Below are 20,361 nucleotides of genomic sequence, written 5' to 3'. Positions count from 1 at the left end.
GCCCTCCAGCCCTCCAAGGGTGAGCCCAGATTGATGGTACGAGAGCCTTCTTCACCCCACCCCTTTTGTACCTTTTCTGCCCTCTGTAATCACCAAGCCACACTCTCTGAACCGACACCTTGCCCACCATTCCACTTCCAGCTCCCTTCCCTGGGAGACGGGGCCGGGGCTGGGGGTGGGGGACAGCCCACCTGGGGGAGCAGGATGCCCAGCAGGAGGCCCGCCATGATGGTGTAGTTGTCCGTGAACCAGATGAGCACAGCGTTGGTGCAGCCCCGCACATAGATGACATCCTGCACACTGAGGCGCTGCACAGGGAGGAGCCTGGCTGACCCCTCGCCTGGCAGAGCCCCAGCCCCAACTCTGCTGCTCACTTGAGGTCCAGGCAAGTCCTCATCCTCTCTGAGCCTCAGTTTCTCACATACAATCAGAGCAGGTGGCTCTAGACCTTGGGTCTCTGTGGGCAGTAGTGTTCCCTAGAGAGCACTGAGGACATTGTGGTGGCACTTCTGGTTGTCACAGCAGTGGGGTTTGGGGACTGAGGGGCTGCAGAGCTAAAGGCAATCCTACTCCACAAACAACTACCCTGTCTACCTGCCTCTCAGAAGTCCCCCGGGGCATCTAGACGGCTGAAAATCCAGCCAGAATCACCCAAACCAAAAGGCCAACTCCCGGGACTCATAAAAACCAAAATGTTGGGGCGCCTGGGTGGCTCAGTTGTCAAGGGTCTGCCTTCGGCTCAGGTCGTGATCCCAGGGTCCTGGGATCGAGCCCTGCATCGGGCTCCCTGCTCGGCGGGAAGCCTGCTTCTCCCTCTCCCACTCCCCCTGCTTGTGTTCCTGCTCTCGCTGTCTCTCTCTGTCAAATAAATAAAATCTTTAAAAAAACAAAAAAAAACACCAAAATGTTTTCTGTGTGGTTTTGCTATGTGCAGATACACAGCGCGCACACACGCACACATATATATACTGTATGTAATTTTGCAGAAATACTACTAAATTAAAGATGTAAATTCCAGAATGATTATATTGCATTTTGTTTGGAATTTTATCAAGAATTGTCCACCATTTTTAAAGACCACGTCCACGGCAAAAATAATGCCCACGGGATTCACGTCGCCAGCACAGCTCCGCCCCCCCACCCCAACGTGTCAGCTGCTCTGGGGGGCAAACACCTGACTGCTTTGTTGTGTCTCCTGTTGTATCTAATGCCTGAACATTTGCATGTGAAATATGCTATCTGATTGTAAGTTGTTCTAGTTCTCCTATTATCTCAGATCCGGCACTTGTTCTGAAATTAGGCGTGTAGGTAGATTATGTTATCTGTGAATTTCATTTTGACGTACTAGCTAAGCCATTGTCAGATGATTATTATAAAACCTGGCTATTGGGTCTGATGGCTTGAGAACCTCTGCTAGTCCATCGCTCTCCAACTGAAATGTGTGTCAGAAGCACCTGCGTTTCTAAATGTGCGTTTCTAACAAGTTCCCAGGGCTGCTGTCCCTACTGGTCCAGGGACCTCACTTTGAGAACCACCACTCACAGGCATCTCAAGTTGTCATGATTTTTGGCTCCCTTCTCAGCACCACCCCAGTGTCACTCTTAGCCCAGCGGAGTTGCAAGGCAGGCTGGTGCTGGGCATGGCTGGGCACACGGGCATGCGGGCGTGGGGGGTAAGGGCAAGGGCTCGGTGGCCTCCCACGGACAAGCCCACAGTAGGTGCTCAGCAAACACAAGCAGGCAGGCTCTCCCGGCCTGGGGGGTTCTTGGCTCCCTGAGTCCTTCCGTGTCTGGGCACAGGTGGAAAACCCTGGCAGTCCCCGACTCCTGTTCCGAGCCAGGAGCCCCCACCCACCCACCCACCCCCGCCAGGAACCCTTCCCATCACTCTGGGGATGGGACAGGAAGAGCAACCTTTCTCAAGGAAAAAGATTGCAAAAGCATTACCTCCTTGTCAATGGTTCTGTAGCCGCACATGGTGTTGACCACTTCCGTCTGAAACAGAAACGTGTGTTAGCTGTCACGTCCATTGCGCTTACCGTGAAGGACTGTTATTCTCCCCTTTTCCCTGACCGAAGCATTGAGGCACAGAGTAGCACCGTCCATATGGATGGAGCTGAGACTCCCACCCGGGCAGTCTGGCTGGGGTCTGCATCTTAACCTCCCTCCCTCCCCCACCCCACCCAAGAAGTGCCCAGGAGGACCGACGGGAAGGCTGGTTCTGTGAGGTTTGGGTGGGAGGAGCCCTCCACCAGCAGCAGCCCAGGAGCCCCCAGAAAAGCGTGCCTTCCCGGGCTCCCCTGCCGCAGCCGCCCCAGGGCCACAGCTCTGCTGACAGGGTGGACGGTCTCGGAGGTCGGTCTCCGCTTGCTCTGACCACGGAAAACCCCAGACCACAGCCAGGCCCTGGCCAGCTGCACTTTACCTGAGGACCGGGCCGGGACCTCCAACCACACGTCCCTGCCCCTGCAGACTGCCATCCACCCGGCCGAAGGGCGACGCAAGTGCCAGCCCGGGAAGGGAGCTGCTCTCAGGAGCTCTGGGCTGCCGATCCCCCCAGGCGCGGGGAGAGCCATGGTCGGCCCCGGGCGCCATCCCATCCCTTCCCAGCAGACCTAAGTCAGAGGGCAGGCGGGGGCTTGCACCCTCGCCCCCGGGCGGTCTCCTCCTCCTCCTGCAAAGTGAGAGGAAGCAAGAGGCCCTGGCCCCATCCATGTGACTGGAAGCCGCGGTGTGGGGCCAGGGGGCCCCGGGTGCCGGCAGCCACGCAGGTGCCACCCAGCACAGCCTCTGGCAGCACGTGGCTGGTCCGGATCCTGCTCTGCTCGCCAGGGGCTCTGTGGCCAGTCTTAGATGTGCTGTCATGGGACGGAACATGGGAGCCCTGGAAAAGTATTTGTTGAATGCATGCATGCATGAATGAATGAATGCATAGGTTCCTCGGTCTCTTCCATAAAGCAGTGGTGCTCAGTGACCCCATGTCATGGGGCTGTTTTGAACATAAAGTGAGATATACCCATCAGGGGCTTATCTCGGGGCTGGACACATGGAAGAACCCAGGGGCGCTGGCTGGAGTGACTTTGGACAGGATCCCAGCCCCAGGAAGGCAAGGAAGGCTGTCTGCTCTCCTTCCACAAGACTGGGTTGCACCTCAGGCCTCCTCTCAAATATCAGGACCTGATTTGCGGGCAAAATAACCTCCCTCAGTCTAGACTGTACCCCAGGTGCCCTCAGTCCCAAATCCATCTAGCATCCACTTAACGTCGCTCAGCTTTTGTGGCTCTTCTAGGCTGTGCACACGACCCTCACGGAGAGGGTCAGGCCCGGGAAGCAGGTGCACGATAGAATGAGGGGAACGGTGTTTTCTACCCTACATGTCTGTTCTTTCATTCATTCACTGAACAAATATTAACTGGGCACCCGTTATGTACCAATCACTGCCCCAGATGTTGGGGAAGTAGAAGAACCAAGGAAAGTCTTTGCCTTCGTGGAACTTATATTCTAGAAAGGGAGACACGCAATGAACACAGTAAGTAAGTAAATGATATGGTAGAGAAGGTGACAAGAACAGCCACTTGGCACTGTGCTTCCAGCCCTGGAGGCAGGGCCCTGCCCTCAGGCCCAGACCCCTCCTCCGGACTCGCCTCCCCTGCCAGGAGAGCCCCCTCCAAGGAGCTCTGGGCTGCCTCTGTGGTCTTTCCAAAGGTAAATCCTGTCTGGGTTTGCCCACAGAACCGATATTCTCCAGAGGCTCTGCTGAAGGTTCACAGGCCCCAAGAGTTGCTCTGCGGTCTCTTCCATCTGGCACAGGGTCAAGGTCAGGAAGGGGACTCCTGAGCAGCCCAAAGACGACACAGCAAAGTTCACAAGGGTTCTTCACGGGTGCTTCCTCTCACTCTGGCCCAGGACTGATGAGCTGGGTTATAAGGTCTGAGAAGCGAGTGGGAAGGTGAAGAGAGAGGCCTGGAGGGATAGGCCCCCAAAGGGTAGCCAAAAATGAGAGAGTGGAGAGCTATACAAATTGGACACAAGAGCTCAACAGGCACAGCTCTCGGAGGCCATTTAATGGAGCGGCAAACTGCCCTCCCCACTGACAAATCTTGGGGACATCAGTGTAACCAAATTTCACAAGCCTGTATGAACTCTGTTCCTTCAAATCCTCTGTAGGAGGCAGGGTAGAAGACATTCCCTTTAAAGCTGAGAGCAAGGGGGGAAAGTGACTTTCCCTGAGGCACTGGTTGGCCTTCTTCTGTTGAACGGTCACAGTGTAACAGGCCACGTCTCCCCTTTTCCTCTGGCTGCCAGGAGGCTCTAAAGCACCAAGCACAAGGCTCTAGTTTCTGATTTTTAAAAATTTCCTTTTTTTCTTCTATGTATTTTCTGTGTGTTCATTCAGATCTGTGGCTAAATGAAATAGTGACAATAAATAGATTCATACACAAGTTCATACACAGATTCTATGAAGACAGGAAACACCCTCTTTTCTATTTAGACAAAATCATGGTGGGAGACACAAGGAGAACCGACGGTGGTTTTGTAGTGGGGGACCAGAGATAACCCACCTCGGTGTTCCCATGCAGATGCCGACTTCACGGTCCACTTCTCTGCAGGGGGCATCCGTGTTTATACTCCCGGCCTGGACTTCTCCCCCAAACTCCAGCCCCCTGTATCCAAGTGCCTCTTTGACCTCCCTGCTGAAAAATCACACAGGCTCCGCAGACTTGCCTCTCTGCTGTCCTCCCCTCTCAGGCAATGGCAGCCCCGTCTTTTCTTATGACTCGGGCCAAAACCTGGGAGTCCTCCTTGATTTCTCTTTCCCTCATCTCCCACATCTGATCTGTCAGCAAATCCTGTTGGCTTATATGGAAAACAAAGCCAGAATCGGACCAAGCTTTTCCACCTCCACTAAGCCTCTGTCTTCTCCCAGCTGGTGTGGTGGACGCCGGGAGGAGCTTTCCAGAAGCCCTGCGACCGTGGGAGCACAATCAGGAGGAGCCTTAGCTGTCAGTCCCTTGCGGTGATTGTCACATGTGGTTATTATTTTATGTGTCAACTTAGCTGGGCCTTGGGGTGCCCAGATACTCAATCAAACATTATTCTGGGTGTTTCTGGGAGGGTATCTTTCAATGAGATTAACATTTAAATCAGTAGACTGAGTAAGGCAGATTACTCTCCCTACTGTGGTTGGGCCTCATCCAATCAGTTGAAGGCCTGACTAGAACAATAGGGCTGCCTCTCCCCCAAGGAACAGGGAATTCTACCTGCCCGCCTAACTGCAGACCTGAGCTGAAGCACTGGCCCTTCCTGGCTTTTGAGCCTGCTAGCCTTCAGACAGGAATGGCACCATTATTCTCCTGGTTCTCAGGCTGTTGGACCCAGTCTGGAACTACACCACAGGCTGTCCTGGATACCCAGCTGGCTGACTCCTCCTGCAGATCTTGCTCGCTAACCAGAATCTCAGAGCCTGCTTCCCTGACAGCCTGACCTGACACGGGCCGCTGCGCTAGCTCCTAACCAGACTCCTTAAGTCCACCTCTGCCGCCACCCCCACCCCCTGCCACAGCAGTTAGAGTGACCCTGGAAAAGCCTAAGTCAGGTCTGCCAGTCAGCTACCAAAGCCCTTCATTTGACTCCTCGTCACTCATGGGAATACCAAAGTCCTGACCATGGCCTTCAGGGTACCCGGGACCTCCCTGACTTAATCTGCTACTATTCTCCCCCACACTCACTCTGCTCCAGCCACATTGGTCTCTGTGCTGTTTCTCAAACACACCAGGGCAATTCCTACCTCAGGGCCTTTGCACTTGCTGTTCTCTTTGCCAGGAATGCCCATCCCCCAGATATACATGGCCTACCCCTTCACTTCCTTCAGGGTTTTACTGAGAACCTCCCTTCTAAGTACCTGAAGTTGCAATCCTCCACGCCCCTGCTTTTCCTCCTGAGCATTTACTGCCTTCGATATGCATCTGTCACTTTCTATCTTGTCAGTCTTCCTGACTAGAATGTCAGTTCCACGCAGACAGAGAGTTCTCTGTGTGTTTTCTGTACCCCCCAGAACCCAAAATCACATCTAGCACATAGTAGGTCCTCAACAAATATCTGTTGAGTGAATGAATACATGTAGGCCTTGACCTGGACGGCTTGCCTAGGACACTCAGGTGCCACTGCCTTGGGTGATGAAGTTCAGGATCACCCCCCACGGGCTTCTCTGAAAACGCCGGGCTCTTCCCCAGCACTCCCCCTTCCCAGAAAGCTACCCTAAAATGGCAGCTAAAATTTCCAAACAAACCTTCCCTCCTGGCCCAGGCTTTTTTAAGGCTGGTGCACTTGGCACTGGCTCCCTGACTTTTGGGGTAGCCCCCCCCATCGACAACTGCTTGGTTTACAGAATCCAGGAGTGGGCGCAGAATGGTAGAGATGTTCGAAAAGAAATTTTCCATGACTATTCAGGGTATGAGTAATTGCCAAGTGCGCCACCTCATTCCAGTCCAGAAACCAGGCATTTTTTGGACACATTAGTCAAACACAGAGGACTGACGAAGCCCCCAGTTTGTAAGTGGTGAGCCTCCCAAGTGGCCATGGAGGTGACAGCACTGAGTGGGGGTCCTGCCGGGGGGAGGCCGTGGCTGGCATTTACATCACCACACCCGTTCCCAGGTGCCCCCCAGCGAAGGCTGCAGAGCCGGCCGCCCCACGAGGCCCCCCTGGCCTGGACCCCTCTCCGCGCCTCCCTGTAGGAGTCCAGAGCACAGTTCCCATGATGGCGGCCTGCATTTCATTCCAGCCCCGCCAACCCTGGGCAAGGCAGGCACCTAATGCTTTGGTGCCCCAACTTCTTCATCTGTGCAGTGGGTAAAATAACAGGACCGACCCCACGGCGCTGTGGAAAGAGCTAAATGAGTTACCGCAACTAGAGAGCCTCGAACAGGCCCGCACGGGGCAAGTGTTCGATAGCTGGTAAGGACCACTACCAGCAGAGACGAGCTTCCCCGCCCCCCACCCCCAGACGTACCCCTTCCGGTGGCCCTGGAGACCCGGGACGCCTTGGCAATGACCACCACCTCCTGCCCGCCCCCTTTCCTGAAAGACGAGAGGCGGGTGCCAGGCCGGGGTGGGTACCGTGTTTCTGATGCAGCAGGTGTAGGGCACCCCACAGGCCAGCGGCCCGGGGGCACTGCAGTCGTGATACTGGTTTTTGCTCCAATCCCGGTAGTCTTCCCCGCCACAGCACTTGAACTGGGAGGAAAACAAGCAGGGAAGGGGGCTGCCGTCACCGCCGAGGCCCCAAGTGCCCCGCCAGGAAGGGGCCCCGCCGGGAGACCTGGTGGTTTCTGATCGGGTCACCTGGGAGGGGGGCACTGGAGGCTGTGGTTATTGGGAGGTAGGGAGCACCCCATCACTGGAGAGGGGTGCAAGCCAAGGCTGGGCAGCCTCTTGGAGGGTTACCGCTGGGGGAGGTGTGGGGGACTAGATACTGGAGGGAAAGTCCTTCCTTGACGTCCCCATCTTCACGTCCCAGGGCAGCTGCTCGACCCTTAAAGGTCCCAGAGACTAGGATTCTATGGGCCACCCCCACAGCCCAGTGGCCCCTAAGCCACAGTCACCCAGCTCTGCCTGTCAGCCCTTAGCACGGGGCACACACACCTCACGTCCTGCCACGGGCTCAGGACCCAAGGGGTGGCAAGGCGGCCTCATTTTCCCCTTAGCTTAGCTGCTCCCCGCATCTCCCCCTACACTGGTGCCGGCGCCCAGGGAAGTAGTGATTCCCCTGAGGGGCTGACGTGTGCCAGGCGGGGTGGCTCACACCCGCGTGACAAGGGTGAACCAAAGCCACACAGCCGCAGGGGACAGGGACAGGCTCCGTTGGGGAGACAGGGAGTCACCACTACGTGGGAAGGTCAGTGGGGTGGCGTTGTGTGCCAGGGGCGTGGAAAAAGAGGAGAAGGGGGTTGGAGGGGGCAGCTGTACGTTGGGAGGTCAGGAGAGGCCCCTCTGAAGAGATGACATTTAATCTGAAACATGAACAGCAGGAAAAAGCCAGTCAACAGTGCGTAGGCCCCGTGCAGGATGAGTGAGGTGTAGGTGGGTCGCAGGTACGGAGGCCCGTGTGTCCGGAGCAGGGCGAGCAAGAGGGGAGGGACGAGGTGCAGAGGCCGGCCTAGGCCACACCATGCAAAGCCTGGTTAGCCAGAGTAAGTAGGGGGCGGGATCATACTCGGAGTGATGGCGAGTGCCCGGAAGGTTAACTAGGGGACTGACAGGGTCAGAGGTCCCTGCAAAAACACAAAGCAGACACCCTTCCAGAGTCCCCACAGAGGCCTTCCGGCTGTCAGCTCTCAGGACCTGGCAGTGCCTCCCCAGGGTGCCGCTCAAAGGGCATTTGCTTTGAGTTCAAGAGTCCAAGAGACTAGAGTTCAAATCCTCATACTACCATTCCTAGCTGTGTGACTTTGGGCAAGTTGACCAGCCTCTCAGGGCCTCAGATCCTCATGTGCCAAGCAGGAAGAGTCATGCTGGCTTTGCACAGCTGAGCTGAGGATTACAAAGTCAGGCCGTGCATGAAGCACTCAGCCTGGGAGAAATGAAACCCCCAAGCCAGGGGAACGCTGGTTCCAATAAAAACATCACACTTCACCCGACGGCCGGAGCTGGCCGACACACCCCTGGCAGAGGGGCCTCCCGGAGGCTGCACCTGTTGTGACTACAGCGAAGGCCTGAGCCAAGGGAGTGGCCACCGCGGGTGGCGGTGGGCGCGGGGAGATCTGGTTCTCGCTGAGGGCCAGCCCCGGGAACCAGGCCCGCTGAAGCCCCCTAGACCATGTCCCAGGAAGCTGCCAGGGCTGAGTCTCGCCGAGGAGAACATGGCGGCAGTACTCGCCACAGGCAAGAGGAAGGGGCCACCCACACTCCCCTGCTGCCGATGAGAACCTGAGGCTCAGAACTAAGTGAGACTGATGTGCAGAAGCCACCAAGGGCAGTGCTGGCTGCCACTGCTTTTATTATAACGCCAGCAGACGTGGGTGGACCTTGGGGGGAAGGGGCAGTATCCCCAAAAGATTATCATTGCATTCAAAGAAGGGTTATAGGGGCGCCTGGGTGGCTCAGTCGTTAAGCGTCTGCCTTCGGCTCAGGTCATGATCCCAGGGTCCTGGGATTGAGCCCCGCATCGGGCTCCCTGCTCCGCGGGAAGCCTGCTTCTCCCTCTCCCATTCCCCCTGCTTGTGTTCCTGCTCTCGCTGTGTCTCTCTCTGTCAAATAAACAAATAAAATCTTAAAAAACAACAACAACAAAGAAGTTACAGAGGAAAAGGAGAAGTCGTGTTCTGTTCCCCAGTGCAGGGGGAAGTGGAATCAGGGAAGAGTGCTCTCTACCTCAGGGCTGTCCCTGATTTGCCAGGAGTGAGCTCCCCGCCCCTGAAGGGACTCGGCAGAAAGGTCTCTGAACTGGGCAGCTAGGAGGTCTGTCTCCCACCTCAAGGAAGGAGGACCTTTGCCCATTGGAGAAGGGTACCCTGGGACCCTGCAAGGAGGCTCGCAGCTATAGCTGACCTGATTCTTTTTTTTTTTTTTTTTTTGATGGGGGGATATCTATGTAACTCAAGAGAGGGAGAGTAAGGACATTCTGGGCCAGGCATGTGGGCAGAGGACTGGTTGAGAAGGTCAGGCCCCCACCCTCGGTGCCCATCCACGGCCCCGTCACTGTCTCGCAGCTTGGCCAGCACCAGCTTTGGGAATGGATAAGCCACTGCTCTCTCGCCCCCACCCTTGCCCTCTTGAGCAAGGTCCTGAGCCAGAGGCAAAGGGCATGGCAGGCACATCTCTGACCCAGAGCGCCTGGCTCACCTCCTTCTGAACAAAGTCCATGATGTTTTTGAAGTCCAGATCGTCATAGTAGTTCTTGATTCCTCTTCGAATGTTGTCATTCAGAAAGTCGATGGTCTATTTAGATGGAGACATTACAAAAGAAACAGACAACCCCCCACCCCCTCAAAGTCCAGTCCAAGAGCTCCCAGAACTCGGGACTGGAACAGAAAGCCCACAAGCCCAAGTAGCCCCCACCCCGCCTGCACCACCTCCCTGCCCACACCTCTTTGCATCCCGGTGCCCATCTGATGCCTGTGTCCCTTTGCCATGTCTGAGCAGGAGTGATTCACCCCCTTTCCTATACAGATCAGAGAGCCCAGGCCCCAGGAGATGGGACCCTGTCTGGGGAAGCAGCCACGCCGGGCTGGGACTCGGCTGGCCCAGGTCCCGGCCTGGTGCCCTTTCCACTGCCCAAAGACAGGCCTGAGCTGAGTCTTTGTCCTCCAGGCCTGCTCTCCACCCTTCTCTGCTATCCAAGCTCTCGTGTTATGGGTAAGGAAACTGAGGCCCAGAGAGGGGGCCTGGCTCTCCTGGGGCACAGAGCAGGCTGGTTAGGGGTCTGGCCAGGACTGCAAATCAGCTCTCCTGACTTCCCCAGTGGGCCACTCTTCATCGCTGCAGGGCTCTGGGCTGAACGACAGGGCCCACCTCCTGGCTCGAGCGGGGACGATCCCCACGGGGAGTAACACTGGCACATCGCCCTCTCCCGGTCACGCTGGGCCTTCTGGATCAACAGCCCGGCTGTTGTGCTGAAATCCAGGAGCACAAAAGGCCCCACAGCGGGAAGGGGTGGGGGCGGGAGTGTGGGCTGCCCAACCCCACGCTCCTAGCGACAATCAGGGCTTTCAGCACAGGGAGGCCCGCAGATCACCAGAGATTGAGCTGGCACAAAGGGGGCATTCTTGGCTCTGGAACCAGACGATCCCCGGGGGAGGCGCCTGCGGGCGCCACTGGGAAAACAGGGACCTGGGTTCCAGGCCTGGTCCTGCCACTGCAGGCCCCATCATAGCTACCTCCCGTCTCTGAGCCTCGGTTTCCCACTTGTGAACCAAACCTGCAGGCCTATCTTTGAGATAACTACCAGCGCTGAGGGTCAGAGACAAGGCTGAGAGGGGCCACCAAGCCTCGTGGTCAAGAACAGTTCCAGCAGCCACCCGGGCCTAGACACCTCAATTAGCTGCCAAGCCTCCACTTCCTTACCTGCCAAATGGGAACATAACCTCTGCCTTGGAGAGATTTGAGTTTAGATAAACTAAAGCTACAAATGTGCTTAGCAAGGGGCCAGGCACATGGTAGGCCATGGTATTATTATAGATCTTTCTCTCCTTTTCCTGGAGACATATACCCTACAGGACTGCTTCATACCCATCACATCATCAGTGAAAAATGGCTAATCCCAAGGGAAACCGAGGCCTCAAGTCTTGTCCAAAAGGCCTCCTGAGGTGGAAGCAGCCTCCCAAGCAAGAGCCAGTCCCTAGCCTCGGACCCCTCACAAACACCCTGCAGCCTGGAGAGGCGATCTGACCACTGGTTGCTGGCAGAGAGATGCCAGGACTCCCCCAGGGTTGGAGATGGGGGGCCAGGGGATGAGAGCAAGAGGTCCCGGGAAAGGTCAGCAGAGGGGATGCCCAGTGGCCCGGTGGGGAAAGGCTCTCCCTCCCTCTTCAGTAAGCGGCTCTGACCTTTCTCCCCAAACCAACTCAGTCTCTGGGTACTTTCCAAACATGCTGACTCCAAAAAGGCCTCTGCGAAAATCAGGCCTCCCATCTGGTAAGCTGAGCTGGGTCCCTACAGGGAAGGGGGGCCCCGCTGGAGGCCCCTCTGAATGGGCAGGAGGAACAGATGGCCCCAGGCTCCATGGACAGCAGCTGCCCCAGCTCCCTCAGGGACCTCTTTGGATCAGGCTTGCTCTTGTGCTCTCCTGCGTGTGTGTGTGTGTGTGTGTGTATGTGCGCGCGCGTGTATATACCAGAGATATGAGGATACTTAGGTGGTCCTGGTGCCGTGATGGGGCTGGGGATGGATGAGAAACCCCAGTGAGACAAGCAGGCTGCCCAGCTCATGAATTTAAATGCGAAGTGCTCAGCTATGTTCAGCTACGTTCTACGACTGGGGGAGCCACTCAGAGGATGTGCCTTGTGGGGCACAGCAGGGATCCTCTGCCCCTCTGAGACCAAACCCCCAGTGCCATCCCCGCCCTGCTCGAAACCAGCTCACACCAGCAGGGCCAGCTCCAACTAGGGTGAGAAAACCACCTTTCCTCGCCAGGCTGGCATGGCCTCACAGGGGCCACATGGCCTGGCTAAACTAAGCAAAGCATAAGCAAACATCAAAGGCCACAGGATTTTCAGAGCCCATTGTTTAAACCACCAGAGGCAAGCTGCAAAGAACCGTCCTTTCTAGTTCTTTCTTTTAAATCTAATTTTAAAGCTCTCCAAAGCCTCTGCCGCACAGCTTCCAGCAGAGGGACTTGGTGTTTTTAAGTGAATGAGGCATCAAGGGGTTGGGGCATATGGCAGCCCCTCCCCCGGGCCTGGAGGCTGAGGAGCAGGGGGAGGAGGGAGGAGTGGAAGGGCGGCCGGGGAGCCTTCCTCCTGGCCTCCAGGGATGGCGCTTCCGTGGCTCTCTCCCTGAGACCCAAGGCTGCAGAGGCCCCGCTGACACCAATACCAGCCCGGTTCTCACAATGTGGAGGGGGTGCTCAGCCTAGAACGTCCTTCCTTCCCTTGCACGTGGGCCGAGCCCGCATCTCTGGGCTTCCCTCAGTGCCCCAGACTGTGGGGACGCGTCCTCTCACCTCCAGTACTGAGACAGGCTCAGTCGAACAACCAAAGCCTGAAGAGAACCCAGGGAGCAAGAATAAAGGAGGAGAGAGGGCTACAAGGTTCTTTGGAACATTTGCCAGATGCTTCCACCAAGCAGGCCGGAAGTCACAGGTTTGATCCGGGGTGGGGGCGGGGGAGAGGGAGAGGAGGTCCTGCTTCAGCTTCGCAGGGACTTGGGGCTCCAGTTGTCAGTCGCACACGCTGTCCACAGTGCAGCACAGCAGCTGGGAGAGAGTCTGGCCAGGTCTCAGTGCAGAATCTCCTCTACTTTGCTCCGGGTGGGCAGGATATATGTGTGTCCACGTGCTCCGTCAAGCAGGCCACGGTGTCATCTCCTTTCTCCCTGCCCCTGGCTTCAGGGGCATGTCCAGAACTGGCTAGTGCTGGTGTCGTGATAAAACAAACAGGCCGGATGCTGTTCTGTGGCCTGCTGTTGGGTATGACCAGCCTCCTCTGATTAAGGCCAGGAAAGAGGCCACTCTTCACCTGCCTTGGCAGTGGAGGGAAGGTAGAGGCCAAGAGGCCTGGGCTGGGGGTACAGACATACAGCTACCTCCCGGCACCCTCTGGGTCTCCCGCTCGGCTCTGCCTGACTGGGGATACATGGGCAGGTGCTGCCCTCTTCCAACACCCCTGCACCCTCAAGAGAGGCCCCAGAACAAGCTGGAGTACTGGTAGGTCAAGGTGAGACCCAGACAGTTGTGGCGGTCACTAGGCTCTTCTCGCACAGGCTGGGGTCAGAACACTGCATTTCTGATGCCCGGGCCCTTGGAGCTCTGTGCCCAGCTTCCCAGTGCACAGCTGCTAGACTCTGTACAACAGAGAAGCCACTTGAGTCTGACCGTCAGGTCGTGCCCGATAGTGGAAACCCCGCCCAGAGTCAGGGATGGAGAGTCTTGTCTTTATACCCAGGTGTTCTGTTGATGTCTTGTTGCCAGCAGTGGCCATGGCCTGTGCCCCTTCCCGAGAACCGGGCGTGAGGTCATTAGCCTAATTTGTTCTCATCTGGCACCACGAGTGGATTCTTAGATTTAACAGGTAGCCTGTGGAGCCAGACTGTTATAGTACGGCTCAGAGAAATGTTTCTTCTCCTCTTGGTGAGGAGAAAGTAGAACTGGGGACTCACCTCCTCCTGCAGCTGACCTTCATTGCTCCCCACCTTTTCTCTCCACCTTACGCTGCCCCTTCCTGCTGCCGTCAACAGCCATCCTCAGCACTGGCCAGTCTCGTATTTTACATTAGAGTTAGAAGGGACATTATTTTTCTGTATATGGTATTTTCCCCCATGATTATAAGAAAGAGAAAATTTGGGAGCCAGGGAAAAAATATCAAGGAGAAAATAAGAATCACCCTAGCCCCACCTCTCAGAGGAATTAAGAGTTAATATGAGAATATTTCTATTTTTTTCCAGGTTTTTCAGGCCTATTTTTTTTTCATGGTAGAGATCTTACTGCATTCATAGTTTTATATCTCATTTTTCATTTATTTTGAATTATGTATCACAGGCATATGAGAACATGGCTCATGATGAGCCTCCGAAGAGCCGAGAGCCCTGATGGTGAGGGTCCTTCCTGGGCTACACACAGAGATCCTCCCCTGACAGGACCCTGTAAGGGGACTCCCCATCCAATCCTCAGGCTTTGGGGATAATGAGATAATGAGAAGCTCTCAGCCCTGATCTCAGCCCATGGCATCCTCAGCTGTGAGGACAAGAGAGCTCAGACCCCCGGCTGGACGAAGGAGTGGTTGGTGTCATGGCCGCTACTGACCTACGGGGGACTGGAAAATGACAAATCAGCCCGCCTTTGTGAGAGCATGCTGGAAACCAGAACTGCTGCTCATTTAGGGGATTGTTTACTAAAACAATCGATGCTGCTGACCACAACCTGGACCTGAGCTCTAGCTAGGAAAGCACTAATCCAAAACCTCTGGAAAGCCACAGGCTGGCTGGGAGCCCAATGACTGCACAGAAACGCATCCCCATGGACAAATGGAACAAACACCTCTCCCCCCTCAGGCTGCGGAGACATGAACCAATACCCTGATCTTCCAGCTCAGAGAGGATGGCCTGAAAGACAGAAAAGGGGAAAAGGGAGGAGCAAGTAGTGACACTAGATTGAAAAGACAACTATGCGGCAAAGAAAAAGGGAAATAAAAGAATATTTTGAGACCAACGAAAATGGAAACACAACATACCAAACTTCGGGATGCAGCAAAAGCAAAAGCAAAAAGCTTAGTTCTCAGAAGGAAGTTTATAGCAGTAAACATCTACCTTAAAAAAAAAGAAAGACCTCGAATGAAAAATCTCACTTTACACCTCAAGAAAGCAGACAGAGAAGAGCGAACTAAGTCCAAAGTTAGTAGAGGGAAGGGAATAACAAAAATCTGAGAAGAAATAAATGAAGTAGAGACTAGAAAGACAATAGAAAATATCTACAAAATTAAGAGTAGATTTTTTTAAAAGATAAATAAAACTAACAACCTCTAGCTAGACTAGGAAAAAAAGAGACAATTCCAATAAATAAAAGCAGATATGAAAGAGGAGACATCACAACTGATAACACAGAAATACAAAGGATCATAAAAGACTACTATGAACAATTATCCACCACCAAACTGGGTAACTGGAAAGAAATGGATAAATTCCTAGAAACATACAACCTACTAAAGCTGAGTCATGACGAAATAGAAAATCTGAACAGACCAATAACAGGTCAGGAACTAATAAACTAGTAAAACTCTAGGACCAGATGGCTTCACTGATGAATTCTACCAAATACTTAAGGAGCAATTAATACTAATCTTTTTCAAATTCTTCCAAGATATTGAAGAGGAGGAAACGCTTCCAAAATCATTACGAGGCCAGCACTCCTCTGACACCAAAGCCAGATGAAGACACTACAGGAAAAGAAAATTATAGGCCAGTATCTCTGATGAACATAGCTGTAAAAATCCTCAACAAAAGATTAGCAAACCAAATTCAACAGCACATTAAAAGGATCATAGCCATGATTGAGTGGGATTTACCCCTGGGATGTAAGGATGGTTCAACAGCTGCAAATCAATCAGTGTGATACACCACAATAACAATGAAGGATAAAAATTATATGGTCATTTCCATAGATGCAGAAAAAGCATTTGACAAAATGTGATACCCTTTTCTGACAAAAATGCTCAACAAATCAGGTATAGAAAGAATGCACCTCAACATAACAAAGGCCATACATAATAAACCTGCAGGTGACATCATACTCAATGGTGAAAAAGTGAAACCTTTCCTTTAAGAGCAGGAAGAGAAAAGTGTCCACTCTCATTACTTCTATTCAGCTGGTCCTGGAAGTCCTCAGCCAGAGCAAGGAACTTAGGCAAGAAAAAGAAATAAAAGTCATCCAAATCAGAAAGGAAGTAAAATTTTCTGTTTGTACACATGATCTTATATATAGAAATCTTAAAGACCCCAGGGGTGCCTGGGTGGTTCAGTTGGCTGAGCATCAGACTCTTGATCTCAGCTCAGGTCTTGATCTCAGGGTCGTGAATTCAAGCCCCACATCAGGCTCCATGCTGGGCATGGACCCTACTTTAAAAAAAAAAAAAGAAAAAGAAAAGAAATCTTAAAGATTCCAGCAAAAATCTGTTAAAACCAATAAACAAATTCAGTAAAGTTGTAGAATACAAGAATCATCCTACAAAAATCAGTTGCATTTCTATACACTAACAATGAACTATTCAAAAAATAAATTAACAAACCCATTTACAATAGCATCAGATAGAATAAATTATTTAGGGATAAGTTTAACCAAAGAAGTGAAAGAGCTATATACTGAAAACCACAAAACACTGATGAAAGAAATTGAAGCCAACACAAATAAAGGGAAAGATATCCCTTGTTCACGGACTGGAAGACTTAATATTACTGAACTATTCATACTACCCAAAGTGATCTACAGACTTAATGCAATACCTATCAAAATTCCAAAAGCATTTTTTTCACTGAAATAGAAAAAAAAGTCTTAAAATTTGTGTAGAAACACAAAATGACCCCAAAAAGCTAAAGCAATCTTGTGCACAAAAAGCAAAGCTGGAGGAATCATACTTTCTGATTTCAAACTATATTATAAAGCTACAGTTATCAAAATAGTATGGTACTGACCCAAAAAACCCACACATATAGATCAGTAGAATAGGATAGAGAGCCTAGAAATAAACCCAGTCATACCCACTAATTTTCTATAAAAATGCCAAAAATACACAATGGGAAAAGGATAATCTCTTAAATGGTACTAGGAAAACTGGATATCCACATGCCCAAAGAAAAAATTGGACCATTACCTTACATCATACACAAAAATCAACTCAAAATGGATAAAAGACTTAAAGATAAGACCTGAAATTATAAAACTCTTAAAGCATAGGGGGAGAAATCCCAGACATTGGTCATGGCAATGATTTTTTGATCTGACACCAAAAGCACAGTTAACAAAGGCAAAAATCAACAAGTGGGACCACATCACACTAAAAAATTTCTTCACAGCAAAGGAAAGAAACAAAAAAAATGAAAAGGCAACCTACAGAATGAGAAAATATTTGTAAGCCATATATATATCTTTTAAGAAGTTAATATCCAAAATGTATAAGGAAACCTTATAACTGAATGACAACAGCAAATGATCTGATTAAAAATGGGCAGAGGAACTAAATAGATATTTTTCCAAAGGAGACATCCAGATGGCCAACAGTTACATGAAAAGATGCTCAACATCACTCATCATCAGGGAGATGCAAATCAAAACCACAACGAGATATCACCTAATGCCTATTTGAATGGCTATTACCAAAAAGACAAGAGATAACAAATACTAGTGGGGAGAAAAGGAAACCTTTGTACGCGGTTGGTGGGGATATAAATTAGTACAACCAGTATGGAAAACACTATGAAAGTTCCTCCAAAATTTCAAAATAGAACTATACCATATGAACCAGTAATCCCGCTTGTGGGAATATATCCAAAGGATATGCTGCAGCATTATTCACCATAGCCAAGATATGGGAACAACCTAAGTGTCTATTGATAGATGAATGGATAAGGAAATATACTTATTTATTTAACATATTTATATATTTTTATTTTTATATTGTATATATATCCACTGCATACACACACAATGGAATATTATTTAGCCATAAACAAAGAAGGAAATCCTGCCATTTGTGACAACAAGGATGGACCTTGAGGGCATTATGCTGAGTGAAATAAGCCAGACAGAGAAAGACAAATACTGCAGGGTATCACTTGTATGTGGAACCTAAAAAAGAAAAAGGAAGTCAAACCCGTACAGAGAGTAGAGTGGTGGCTACCAGGGGCTAGGGATAGGAAATAAGGAGATGCTGGCCAAGGGTACAAACTCACAGTTATACGGTGAATAAGTTCTGAGGATCTACTGTATGGCATTGTGACTCTAGCTAATAACACTGTATTGTGTACTTGAAATTTGCTGAGAATAGATCTGGAGCATTCTCGCTAAAAGAAAAGTTCCTGTGTGAGGTGATGGATGTGTTATTTAACTTGATTGTGGTAATCATTTCACAATGTATATGTAAATCGAATCATCATATTGTACATGTGCATGTAAATATGTTGCCATTTTACTTGTCAATTACACCTCTATAAAGCTGGGGGGAAGGAAAAAAGAACTGAAACTGAAGAGCTGACTCTGTCTTGCTGTGTGCTGTGGGGAGGGCTTCCTAACCTCTCTGTGCCTCACTGGCTCCATTGATTTGATGGGAATCTCTCTACCCCTCTCCTGCAGTTCCTAAAATGGGAAGAAGACCCCTGGATTCCAGGGGTGTAGACAAGCCTAAGTTTAAGGGGCTCCTCTGCTCCCCCCGCCGGGCCGGGATCCAGCTGCACCCATGAGGAGTTTGGCAGGGGTCAAACACCAGGTCATTGGAGGGCTCTGTACACCCCTGTGTCTGGGATAGCGACGGCTGCCCTGGGTGCAACCTCTGACAAGAGAGAAAATGGGGCCACAGCCCTCAAGCACCTGCTCAGCAGCAGTGTCCGAGAGCACCAGGAACCGAGCTGTCTGGGTGGGGTGGGGTGGCGGCAGACCAAAGAGAACTTACTCAAACTCACTCTGCTCCCCAAGTCCCACCTCCAACACCAAAGCTGGGATGAAGGCAAAGGAATGACATTATGGGAGAAATGACAGAGCCTTGGGTTGGAAGTCAACCCCACAAAGCCACTAGGTTCTTTGTGGGACCTTGGACAAGTCACTTCTCTTCTCCGGGTTTCGGGACAGAGGAGCTGATAGGTAACGAAGGTCCACTGGGGGCCATAACCACGCCGGGTCCCTCACATGCATTCTGTCATCAAATCCTCACCCAAAACCCAGTGAGCTAGGATTCATAATCCGCTGGGAGCCTGAGGATCTGAGAGGCTAAATGACTTGCCCAAGGTCACACAGCCGGTATGAGGCGCACATAGCCTGCAATAGAAGGATTGGAGACTAGAAGCCCTGAGAACCTTGCCAGCTCAAAGGGGCCCTGATTCTGCCAACTCTTCCAGGGCCAAGATGTCATCCCCTCCTTCCTAGACAACAGCCTCCAACTGGCCCCTCCACAGCCCCCCTGACTCCCTATTGTCCATTCTCCACTCAACAGCGAGTAAACTAAATCAGATCACATCACTTTCCTGCAAAACTCTCCAAAGGCTTCCTACTACCTTTAGAAAAAATTCCGAGCCCCCAAACCATGGCCTATGAAAACCTACGAGATCTGCCCTGGTGGCCCGTCCAACTTTGCCTTCTGTCCCTCCCCATCACTCACCCACTTCAGCCCAGTGGCCTGCATGCTGGCCCACAGACCTGCCAAGCTCCTTTCTGCCTCAGTGGTTCCCTCTGCCTGGACCTCCGTTTCCCCTGCCCCTCACCTGGTAGGTTCCTTTTCATTCTTTCATCATTCCCTCATCCACCCCAGGCACTCACCTGTCACCTGTTCTGTGTTCTTGTTCTCTGGTCTACTTGTTCAGTGCCCATCTCCCCAGCAGAATGGACGTTCCGCAGGAATTATCTACCCTGCTCTCCGCACACCCCTAGTTTATAGCCCAAGGCACACACAGTGGGTGCTCAGCATACACATGTGGCTGACACCTGCGTCAGAGGCCCACCTGGTTCCGGAAGATCAAGGCCACCACGCCACCGATGAGCTCAATTATGAGGCAAATCCCAAGGATGTACATAAACTGAAAAACAAAATTCAGAGATTCACCTAGAGGGGCAAGCGAAGCACCATTTGCTCTGAGGTCAAGTCTGCTGGAGCTCTTATTGGCTCCTGGGCCTTTTGCTCCTTCTTCCCTTGAGGACACAGGATGTGGACCGATATTCCCCGGGAAAACCCATCTCTGAAGCCAATCAGTGGTCAGGAAGGGTGACTCAGCTGTCCAGGCCAGATCGCTATTGAGGTTCGTCTCAGGGGAACTCAGCAGAGTCTGGGTGGAAAAACACCCCCTCCCATCACAGCCCCGCCACGAGGACAGCTGGTCCCCACTGCAGCTGACCCAGAGGCAGGCCTGGCCTAATGGGTAGGCTAGGGTAGCACCTCCAGCTCTGCCCGCAGAGCCCCTCCGAAGCGCTTCCCAGACCCCCCAGAGTGGATGATGTGATGTCTGAGGCTTG

General features: G+C 52.2%; 1 protein-coding gene across 3 annotated transcripts in view; it reads right to left on the bottom strand.

The window, feature by feature from the left end:
- The window catches only part of LOC118018956 (tetraspanin-15), a 49,841-nt gene that overhangs the window by 1,164 nt on the left and 28,316 nt on the right, over nucleotides 1-20,361 (bottom strand). For all 3 annotated transcript variants that reach the window (XM_035017729.1, XM_035017719.1, XM_035017723.1), the window contains 5 exons: nucleotides 19,854-19,928; nucleotides 9,843-9,938; nucleotides 7,119-7,235; nucleotides 1,947-1,994; nucleotides 192-308 (listed from right to left, as the gene is read on the bottom strand). In XM_035017729.1, coding sequence (XP_034873620.1) covers nucleotides 192-308; nucleotides 1,947-1,994; nucleotides 7,119-7,235; nucleotides 9,843-9,938; nucleotides 19,854-19,928 — 453 coding nt within the window. The remainder of the gene's footprint in view (nucleotides 1-191; nucleotides 309-1,946; nucleotides 1,995-7,118; nucleotides 7,236-9,842; nucleotides 9,939-19,853; nucleotides 19,929-20,361) is intronic.

This window comes from Mirounga leonina, unplaced genomic scaffold, assembly GCF_011800145.1.
Source record: "Mirounga leonina isolate KUSES-001 unplaced genomic scaffold, KU_Mleo_1.0 Mir_107, whole genome shotgun sequence".
Classification (NCBI taxonomy): Eukaryota; Metazoa; Chordata; class Mammalia; order Carnivora; family Phocidae; genus Mirounga; species Mirounga leonina.
Note: the sequence above shows the minus strand (reverse complement) of the source record. Positions and strands in the feature narration are given on the sequence as shown.